This window comes from Triticum dicoccoides, chromosome 7A (assembly GCF_002162155.2).
Source record: "Triticum dicoccoides isolate Atlit2015 ecotype Zavitan chromosome 7A, WEW_v2.0, whole genome shotgun sequence".
NCBI lineage: Eukaryota > Viridiplantae > Streptophyta > Magnoliopsida > Poales > Poaceae > Triticum > Triticum dicoccoides.
The window spans coordinates 245,573,605-245,584,941 of NC_041392.1; the positions used below are offsets into that span (position 1 = coordinate 245,573,605).

Sequence of the window (11,337 nt, forward strand, 5' to 3'; positions counted from 1 at the left end):
ATAAGACCGTTGGCGCGTTCGACTTGACCATTGGTTTGTGGGTGGTAGACGGAGGCGTGATCTAGTTTAATGCCCATATTAGTACACCAGGTTTTTACCTCGTCGGCTGTGAAATTAGAGTCGTTGTCAGTGATGATGCTATGTGGGACACCATAACGGTGCACAACATTGGATATGAAGTCTATTACTGGGCCGGACTCAGCCGTTTTGACCGGTTTAGCCTCTATCGACTTAGTGAATTTGTCCACCATGACCAGCACATATTTTTTCTTGTGGCTTCCCCCTTTAAGGTGTCCAATCATGTCGAGTCCCCAGACCGCGAAAGGCCAAGTGATGGGGATTGTTTGTAGGGCAGTGGGGGCATATGGCTTTGATTGGCAAAGAGTTGGCATCCGACGCAACGTTGGACAAGGTCTTGTGCATCCGCTCGGGCCGTCGGCCAATAAAACCCTGTATGGAAGGCCTTGCTAACAAGGGCCCGAGCTGCGGCGTGGTGGCCGCCGAGTTCGGCATGAATTTCAGCCAAGAGCTGCCGCCCCTCTTCCTCGGATATACATCGTTGAAGGACTCCGGTGGCGCTTTTCTTGTAGAGCTCTCCATCATGAACCTTGTAGGCCTTTGAGCGCCGGACAATGCAGCGGGCCTCATTCTGGTCCTCAGGAAGCTCTTTCCTATTAAGGTAGGCCAGGAAGGGTTCGGTCCATGGGGCAATGACTACCATGATGAGATGCACCGACGGTGTTATGTCGGTGTTTCCGGGATCTAGGGTTATGTTTCAGTCCAGACTAGTATTGCCGTTTTCCCTCTGCCACACCACGGATGGCTTAAAGAGCCTTTCCAGGAAGATATTAGGTGGGACGGGGTCGCGCTTAGCGCCAATACGAGCAAGAACATCCGCCGCTTGATTACTTTCTCAAGCCACATGATGGAACTCGAGCCCCTCGAACCGGGCCAACATTTTTATGACTGCGTTACGATACGCTGCCATCTTTGGATCTTTAGTGTCGAAATATCCATTTATTTGAGATATTGCAAGGTTTGAGTCCCCGTGCACTTCTAGGCGTTGTATGCCCATGGAGACAGCCATCCGGAGACCATGCAATAAGGCCTCATATATCCGTAGTGAGTTATAGCTTGGAAGCGTGTAAAAGCATCCCGCCCCAACAGGGTGTTATATCCGCTGCTGAAAGGGGCCACTTGGAAGGTTATTTCCTCGGACCGATAGTTCTCCGGCGATCCGAATACCACGTCAAGTGTGATTTTGCCCGCGCATCGCGCCTCCCGACTAGGAATAATTCCCCGGAAGGTTGTGTTACTTTGTTTGATGCAGCTCCTGTCTATTTCCATTTTATGGAGTGTGTCCCCATAAATGAGATTTAATCCGCTGCCACCGTCCATGAGGACCTTGGTGAGTCGAAACCCATCCATGATAGGGCTGAGGACTAACGCGGCTGGTGCTCGTACTGTTCTGTACTTTGGTTCGTCACCGGCGTTGAATGTTATAGCCGTGTCGTTCCATGGGTTTATTACAATGATTTGGCAGACTTCGTTGAGCTCGCGAAGTGCCCTTTTGCGCTTGTTATTTGAAGCGAATGTCTCGAAGACTGTCAATACTCTTGGGTCGTCATCTTCTGGGGGGTGTTGTTCTGGGGCGTCCTTGATAAGGATGTCCTCGCCGCTCTTGGCTACCTGTCGTAGTACCCAACATGTTCTAAGGCTGTGGGTTGCCACAATATCTATTGTTGTATGTATTTTGCATGGGCCATCGAGCCACCCTTCCAGAACAGTGCCATGCCGTATAGTGGCTTTGTGTTTTTTAACTGTTGGATTGGGCGTGCCACGAGGGTACGCCCTTTTCGCCTGTAGGGGAAGTTGGGTTGGGGCTGGTGGTTCCCAGCGAGCTGCCCGAGTTTCCCAGGCGCTTTCCATCGCACAGTATTTTGGCACGATGGTTGCTAAGTCTGCAAATTTTAGTATGCGGCGGCGATTGATGGCGTTGAGGATTCCTTCGTCTGCACAGTTTTTGTAGAATGTTGATATTGCGTCCTCGTCACGACAATATTTTACCTTGTCATTGACAAGGAGGAATCTAGCCCAAAAGTGGTTGACCTTCTCCTAAGATTGTTGTTTTATGCTCATGAGAGCCTCTATGTCTGGGTGGTTGGGTGGAATTAAATCCGAACCCTGACCTAACCGGTTGTCCGGAGTCCGACGACCTTCTGGACTAGACAGTCCGGGTTCCGGAATATCTTCTGATTGTTTGGAACCGCCGTCCGATGCTATGTTCGGAGGGCTGGTTGCATCCATTCGCGGGTGAGTATCTGGAACGGCGACCCGAACAAAGCCCATCTTCAATATAGAAGAAGACTCGTCGTCCTGCTCTAGGATTGCGTGATCTGGTGGGTGACCGGTGGAGTTTCGGTTTCTCCCTAATTGGTTTTAGGCCCGATCTGATCGTAATCTGTGACGATCCAAAGCAGTAATGTGATCTAGGAGCTCGTTTAAGGATGAAAACTCAACCGGATCCATCTTCTTGGAGTGCTCAGAGTTGATGCGAAGGGGATTTTCGATGGCCCGAGAGGTCATCGTCGGCTCCGCGGCCGAACGGGCGATCATAGTAAAGTCGCCCAGCCGGAGGGTTTGTCCAGAGGCCAAAACTACCCCTGCGGTAATGTTGTCTTTAATGACAAGGCGAGCCATCGAGCTTTTCATTGATGGCACAGTGGAACTCTCAATGAAAGCACCAATGTCGGTGTCAAAACCGGCAGATCTTGGGTAGGGGGTCCCGAACTGTGCGTCTAGGATCGATGGTAACAGGAGACGGGGGACACGATGTTTACCCAGGTTCGGGCTCTCTCTATGGAGGTAATACCCTACTTCCTGCTTGATTGATCTTGATGAATATGAGTATTACAAGAGTTGATCTACCACGAGATTGTAATGGCTAAACCCTAGAAGTCTAGCCTATGTGGGTATGGTAATGAGTATATGTGGTGTCCTTTTCGGACTATCCCCCTCGGTTTATATAGACACCGAGGGAATCTAGGGTTTACATGGAGTCGGTTACATAAGAAGGACTCTTCGGTCGCCAAGCTTGCCTTCCATGCCAAGTAGATCCCAATCCGGACACGGTCCAGTCTTCGGCCTTCATGTCATCACAGCCCATCAGTCCGGCCCATGGATAACAGGCCGGACGCCCGAGGACCCCTTAGTCCAGGACTCCCTCAATCATCTTATAATGCTACCGCCGTACTAAGCAAAATAAGATGCATAAAGGATAAACATCACATGCAATCAAAATATGTGACATGATATGGCCATCATCATCCTGTGCCTTTTTTCTCTATCTCCAAAGCACCGTCATGATCTCCATCATCACCGGCATGACACCATGATCTACATCATCTTGATCTCTATCAACGTGTTGTCACATGGTCATCTCACCAACTATTGCTTTTGCAACTATTGCTATCGCATAGCGATAAAGTAAAGCAATTATATGGCGCTTGCATTTTATGCAATAAAGAGACAACCATAAGGCTCCTCCCAGTTGCCGATAACTTCAACAAAACATGATCATCTAATACAACAATTTATATCTCATCACATCTTGACCATATCACATCACAACATGCCCTGCAAAAACAAGTTAAACGTCCTCTACTTTGTTGTTGCAAGTTTTACGTGGCTGCTACGAGCTTCTAGCAAGAACCATTATTACCTACGCATCAAAACCACAACGATTTTTCGTCAAGTGTGCTGTTTTAACCTTCAACAAGGGCCGGCCGTAGTTAAATTTGATTCAACTAAAGTTGGAGAAACAGACACCCGCCAGCCACTTGTGTGTGAAGCACGTCGGTAGAACCAGTGTCATGAACGCGGTCATGTAATGTCGGTCCAAGCCACTTCATCCAACAATACCGCCGAATCAAAGTAAGACCTTGGTGGTAAGCAGTATGACTATTATCTCCCACAACTGTTTGTGTTCTATTCGTGCATATATCATCTACGCATAGACCTGGCTCGGATGCCACTATTGGGGAGCGTAGTAATTCAAAAAAAATCCTACGATCATGCAAGATCTAACTAGGAGATGCATAGCAACGAGAGGGGAGAGTGTGTCCATGTACCCTCGTAGATCAAAAGCGGAATCGGTTAGTAATGCGGTTGATGTAGTCGAATGACTTCACGATCCAACCGATCCAAGTACCAAACGTATGGCACCTCCGTGTTCAGCACACATTCAGCATGATGGCGTCCCTCGAGCTCTTGATCCAGTTGAGGATGAGGGAGAGTTCCATCAGCATGACAGTGTGGCAACGGTGATGATGAAGTTACTGGCGCAGGGCTTCACCTAAGCACTACGATGATATGACCGAGGTGTTAAACTATGGAGGAGGGCACCGCACACGGCTAATAGATTGTCTGTTGTGCCTTTGGGGTGCCCCCGCCTCCGTATATAAAGGGGGGAGGAGGAGGTGGCCGGCCAAAGGGGGCGTGCCATGGGGGGAGTCCTACCTGGACTCCTAGTCCAAGTAGGATTCAGCCCCCTCCCTTCCACCGGAGAGGGAAAGGGGAAGGGAGAGAGAGGGAGAAGGAAAGAGGGGGGCCGCCCCCTCCCCTAGTCCAATTCGGTTTGCGCAAGGGGGGCGCGCCCCTCCTCACATGGACTTTTCTCCTCTCCTCCAATAAGGACCAATAGGCCCAATACTTCCCCTGGGGGGTTCCGGTAACCCCTCGGTACTCCGGTATCCGAATCACTCGGGACCATTCCGATGTCCGAATATAACCTTCCAATATATGAATCTTTACATCTCAACCATTTCGAGACTCCTCGTCATGTCCGTGATCTCATCCGGGACTCCGAACAAACTTCAGTCATCAAATCACATAACTCATAATACAAATCGTCATCGAACGTTAAGCGTGCGGACCCTACATGTTCGAGAACTATGTAGACATGGGCGAGACACATCTCCGGTCAATAACCAATAGCGGAACCTAGATGCTCATATTGGCTCCTACATATTCTACGAAGAACTTTATCGGTCAAACCGCATAACAACATACGTCATTCCCTTTGTCATCGGTATGTTACTTGCCCGAGATTCAATCGTCAATATCATCATACCTAGTTCAATCTCGTTACCAACAAGTCTCTTTACTCGTTCAGTAATGCATCATCCCATAACTAACTATTAGTCACATTGCTTGCAAGGCTTATAGTGATGTGCATTACCGAGAGGGCCCAGAGATACCTCTCCGATACTCGGAGTGACAAATCCTAATCTTTATCTATGCCAACCCAACAAATACCTTCGGAGACACCTGTAGAGCATATTTATAATCACCCAGTTACGTTGTGACGTTTGATAGCACACAAGGTGTTCCTCCGGTATTTGGGAGTTGCATAATCTCATAGTCAGAGGAATATGTATAAGTCATGAAGAAAGCAATAGCAATAAAACTTAACGATCATTATGCTAAGCTAATGGATGGGTCTTGTCCATCACATCATTATCCTAATGATGTGATCCCATTCATAAAATGAAAACACATGTCTATGGTCAGGAAACTCAACCATCTTTGATTAACGAGCTAGTCAAGTAGAGCCATACTAGGGACACTTTGTTTTGTCTATATATCCACACATGTATCAAGTTTCCAGGTAATACAATTCTAGCATGAATAATAAACATTTATCAAGTAGAGCCATACTAGGGACAACTTTATTATTGCCTCTAGGGCATATTTCCTTCAAATATAATAGTATGAAACCATCAAAAATTATAGATATGTTGGAGACATATCACTCGTTCATCCGCAAGGATGAAATCTCGCCATCATCCTGAAAGAAACAGTCACCTTGACCTCATCCCCTTCCTCGTGGGGCACGACTAATAGTACCTCTGTTTCCAAGGCCACATCCTCTACTAGCTCCTCCATCCGCAAGGATGAAATCTCGCCACTCCATCTTTGATTCCTCGTGTTTACCAGTTCCACATCATTGATGCCAATGCCCTAGTAGCTAGGCCACAATTACAATAGAAGGTTGGCAATTTTTCGTACCGCACTTGATACCATACTTTCTTGGTGTCTTTGGTGATTAACGCAAACCAAACTAGTTTCTTTGTGACTTCAATCTTTTCATGAGGTCTACCAAATTTGCCAACAAAACCAGGAGGCAATTTGATCCGAACCTCTTGTACCTCTCCCATGGATCTACACATGCTCTGAATCACCAAATCACGAAGATAGTTATCTCATAACCTAAGAACCCTATGCCAAACTGCATGTTTGTGAAGTACTACCAAACTAGGGTTTTCAAAACCATCATATTTTGCTATGATCATGACCTGATACCTGAAAAGCCATGGGCCCCAAAACAGCGCCTTGATCCAATCTGCTAGACAACCAAATTGGATTGTAAACAAGTTCTCATCAAATTTCATCCACACGACTTCCTTAGCTGGATTCCACGCAAATCTCATGTTCGAATAGAGCGCCGTCAAGCTAAAACTCCGCGTAGTGTGCACGGGGGCGATTGCCAACCACTTGACGACCAACGGTGGCTCGATGATGTCCTCTTCCTAGACGAAACTTTCATGTTCTTCCTCTTCTAGATTGAGCCATCCCAATAAATCAACCATATTGATCTCTTTTAGTTGAACTTCTCGATCCTCCTGTATCGCCCATGGCGACCACAAGGACTCGCCGAAAACTCTAACCCCACTTCAGCAAGGCCGGGGAAGGGAACTAGCCGCCTCCTTGAACCAGCCTGATCGACGGCGAGGGGGAGCTAGGGAAGATTACAAGGAGAAAATAGACTCTCTACGGAGGCCATCTTGATGCACCTTGTTACATTACTTGTTACGAGTTATCTTGTTATAAAACTATCTGTTACAACTACTTTACAACACTTGCAGTGAATACCTTGTTGAAACTGCATATTGATTTTTTGTGCTGCTCGCTGGGTTCGGCACTCTTACTTATCAAAAAACTATGATCAATCCCCTTACACATACAAATATAAAGATCACTTCACAAAATATATAGTGGTAGTGTGAGCAGAATTCTGAGAATGGGGGGAGCCATGGCCACAACTCGCCCCTTGCCAGCTCCTTCTCTGGCTGGAGGACATGCAAACCCTAGGTTTTATGCTAGGGGAAAACATGCGCATGATATTCATAATTTTTGAGGAAAAGAAGTATTTTTAGGGAAGGAAGTTTAACATAGATATACTAAATAGATTTTGTTGAGGCTATATTTTTGAGAAATTGATTTATTATTATTTAAATTGCTTACCACATGTGTCACATGGTTTTTTGAGAAATTGTCTTTTTATTTTTTGAGAAGATTTTGAGAAATTGTTATTTTTGAGGGAAATTGTTATTATGAGCAGATGGTTTAATAATTATCACTGCGCGTTGGGCCGGGCCGCACCTGGCGCTCATCTTCGCGTTTGGGTGGTCTGAGGAGCCCAACTGGAGCCCTGGATCGAGCCGACACGGACTAGGGCTGGCCTCCGCCGCCCCTATCTTTCCCTACTAATAAAGCACGGAGTGCTTCTGCCCGTACGTCGTTGGCGTTTTTGCATAAAGATCCGTGTGCTTTTTAGTATTTGACCCGCAGTCCATGGATAAGTGAAAAACGATTCGTTATTAATTAGGGTCAGGTCAACGCGGTGGCACGGCAGCGCGATGCAGAACGGCGGCAGCGGCTGGAGCTTGCAGGGGCCGGATCCGTGCGCGGTAGGGGCTGGGGAGGCGGATCCGGAGGCGGGCGGCGTGGCGAGGATCGCCGGTGACGACGAGGAAGGCCGGAGCGCGGCTTCCCGGGCGGGTTCATGGCATCCACGACTATTGGGCAGAGGGGAGACAAGGAGGCGAGGGAGAGAAGAAGGGACAAAGGAAAAGCGGTGCGGAGAGAAGAAGGCCGGAGCTCGCCGGAGCCGGGCGATGGCGGACGGGCGCGGGAGACGGAGGGAAGGCCGGAGCTCGCCGGAGCCGGGCGATGGCGGACGGGCGCGGGAGACGGAGGGATCCCGTGCGGGGGCTGGTTCCGACGACCACTGCTGCGTGGCCGCGGGAGGACAACACGCGCCGTCGCGCCGGAGCCGCCCAGGTCTCCTGTGTCTCTCCCCTTCCCCCCTTGCTCCTCTCTCTCTCTCTCTCTCTCTCTCTCTCTCTCTCTCTCTCTCGGAGCTCTTATCATCTCACCGCCGTCCTTCGTTTACAGGAGCAACCATGGATGCTCCGCGTTCAAGGTGTACAAGGCCGATTTGGAGTGGTTCCCTCGCAAGCTCCTGCTATTCCCCACCTCTCGCGACGTTCTGCATCTAGATTGTTTTCTTCAGTGGCAGGAAGGTGAGTGGGATGACCATATGTCAGGGAGTGTTTGGTTTAAAGAGAGATCACTGGGGATGAGTTCACGACCATGTTCCTGCTAATTTTTGGCAATATGGTTCAGAGAGTGGTAACTATTTGGTCAAACAAACATCTTCCTGTCTTGATATGCCTTTTTATTTTTGGTTATTTGTGAGAACTTTTAGTACATGTCTTTGTCATAGCTAGAACTTCTGACAACTTTGAAGCAAGAATGTTCAGAGAAATTGTTCCATGGAATAGCTAAACGATAATACTATTATTGATTTATGATAGTTTGCACATGCATACAGAAATAGATATATTCAAGCCTGTAATGGCTAACAGCCAAAAGTATGAATCTATTCTTGATACTCTTTTCCCCTTCTCTTAAAATAATCATATACAAATTATAAGCTTTCTAACATCTGCATATTTCAGGTTTCCAAGGAGGTACAGAAAGCGAGGTTCAAACAATTCAGTGCAGCAGCAGCAACACCTCCAAGGTGAGAAATAGGTTCCTATTTATCCTTCTTTGCTAGCTGTGTTCCTCTGCTGGGCATCGACCATGATCTCCATGTCGCCACTAAGGCCATGGCTCCTGGGATCGAGGACGCTGGGCTCGCATGGTCTAGGCCACTATTGATTTGTTTCTCTTGGTTTATGGCCTCTTTCGCCTATGGTCGGATCTGCGCGTCCGCGTCCACAGGAGGACTAGGATCTGGCTGTGCTCCACGACTATCACAACCAAGCCGGGGAGCACCAGAGATCACAACTTGAAAATTTTAACTGCAATATTTGTTGGTCAGTGTCCTCATCTGAAATTGTTCGTAAGGTAGTGCTTTATTCTGTATAGCATCCTTGGAAGATTGTGTGGTGTGATGCTTGGGTGTAGAGCCTTTTTTGTTATTCTGTATAGCAAAGGGAAATAGCCTCAGGCCCTCAGTTTGGTATAGCAATGGGGGTGATCCTTCGTTGGAAGAAACATTGGTGTGAAACAGATAGACTTACTGTTTTTTCATACTATACTAGCATAGTGTTGGTTGTTAATTTTAAGTGTATCAGCAGTTTTTTCAGCCAATGAAGTTATGCTCACGACATGGAGAACTTCAAGGACAACCTGCCTGAACAGTTTCTACCTGATTAGTGAACTAGGCCATTTACTATACAAATAGTTATTTTGTTGCAAGTTACGTTGTTGCTTCTAAATACTACACTTTTGGTTGTATTTAGCATCTAAGAATGACACAAGCAGCCGCTAAAACATTCGAGCAATGCCCAAGGTTAGTACAGGAAGCATAGTTGTTTGCTTTAGTAGAAATTACATTCCTTTTTTCCACTACTGTGAACATGGACGTGAGTAGGTAATTGCTCCTAAAAGAAACCTAATTAATGTATTGTTGAACCTAATTTTGAGATGATTTTTATTCTGCCATTGTACAGTGCACATTAGCATCGTCTAAATACACATGTCTCTGGGGTTTCTTTTTGGTGGCAAATTGATTCTTGCAATCATGGTGGAAAGGCCAGCAATAAGGCACTCTACACTGATGAAATTTGCATAAGTATTCCTCTTTGTGATAAGATTTCACCAAAAGTTTCAACATTAAGATGTTTACTTAGTTAAATCCTGAACTGAGGCACCCACCCATACATGTATAAGCTCCAAAAAATAAAACAATTTGCAAAGAATTTTTCAGCTTTCGGGCTATAAGCGTTAGACATTTTCATAAGAAATGCTGAATGTTAGTATCAATTGAATCAATTTGACCTTACACGCAGTGCAGGTATTGTTAAATCTGTAGTTGTAATTTATTCACCTGTAACTTGATTTTCTTTTCACTTATCTTTTTATAAATTCATGTAGTCGGCTATAATAATGATATTTTTTTTCTTTTGAGAGAGAAATTGTGTGTCTGCTCTGGTTTTAGTTTTAACGTCAGCTCGTTACAATCCGTAACTACTTGTAGACTACTTCATCCGGATGGGTTTGCAACTTTGTGTACAGACTGCTTCAACACTTCTATTTTCTATAGGACTTGGATTAATAATCTCCAACAATATGGTCATGCTTCTTATATTTACTTTCAGTTCTAAATACATTTATGTTTTTCTCTATGTTGTACTACTAAACTATGTGTGCTAAAGTAAACATAAAAATATGACGGGGTGGTGGTTTCAGCCATAGAAAGAATTGATTTGGAGAACAAAGGGAATTTTCGGCGGACGAAGAACTCGCTCGAGATGCTCCAGTGATGATTTTATATAGCGTTTTATCTAAACCTGGGTTCCTTCTTTCAGACTGGGCGGTGCCCTATGATGTGAAGCCGGTGTAATAACTTTTTCATTTGGCATCGGTGGTGATGTGACAACCTTTTAGACAATTTGGCACCTGTAACACAGTGGAAGACCTCATACGAGCTGGTTGCCTTCCTGGTAGTTGTTGCGGGTTTTGAATTAAGTGTACAACTATGTTTAAAACGCCATGATCAGAAGCTGTGGTGGGTGTACAGATTGACTCTTATTACATGACTATTCCTAAGATTGATTCTGATTGGGTTAGGGGCATGTGATTTTGTTCTCCCGGTGCAACGCACGGGCCCTTTTGCTAGTATATATAAGAAGAAGGAAGATGCGGCGCCGTCTCTTCCCCCGATCTTGAATCGACTCGAGTCGGAAGCTAAAACGATCGAAAATCCCCAAATCGCTTAGGCCCTGTTTGGTTCGTAAGTCCTAGGACTTTTTTTAGTCCCAATTTATAAATCCTAAATCCCTAAAAAGTTCCTATCTGTTTGGTTTTTGGGACTTATAAGTCTCTATAAGACCATATTACAACTATAAATCCCTCCTTGAGAATCTTATTTCATAAGTTCCAAATGCCCACTTTAAGTCCCTATAAGTTCCTCATGTTTGGTTTAGATGGAACTTATAGGGACCTTTTTAAGTCCCTAAACCAATAAGTCCATGGAAACAA

At 46.0% G+C, this 11,337-nt stretch overlaps 1 protein-coding gene across 4 annotated transcripts; it reads left to right on the forward strand.

Annotated features, from left to right (window-relative positions):
• Positions 1–7,687: 7,687 nt before the first annotated feature.
• Positions 7,688–10,931, forward strand: LOC119330953. 4 transcript variants are annotated; one of them, XR_005160332.1, is made up of 5 exons: positions 7,689–8,124; positions 8,239–8,366; positions 8,805–8,869; positions 9,073–9,167; positions 10,665–10,931. XR_005160332.1 is itself a non-coding variant. In XM_037604105.1 (4 exons), the coding sequence occupies exons 1-4, from the start codon at positions 7,847–7,849 to the stop codon at positions 10,549–10,551; spliced, it is 477 nt and encodes a 158-aa protein (XP_037460002.1). In that variant the 5' UTR covers positions 7,688–7,846; the 3' UTR covers positions 10,552–10,931. The 4 variants fall into 4 exon arrangements, 3 of the variants coding, with proteins under 3 accessions (XP_037460002.1, XP_037460000.1, XP_037460001.1); XM_037604105.1 differs by lacking the exon at positions 9,073–9,167 and having other exon boundaries at positions 7,688–8,124; positions 10,546–10,931; XM_037604103.1 differs by lacking the exon at positions 9,073–9,167 and having other exon boundaries at positions 7,688–8,124.
• The last annotated feature ends 406 nt before the right edge of the window (positions 10,932–11,337 follow it).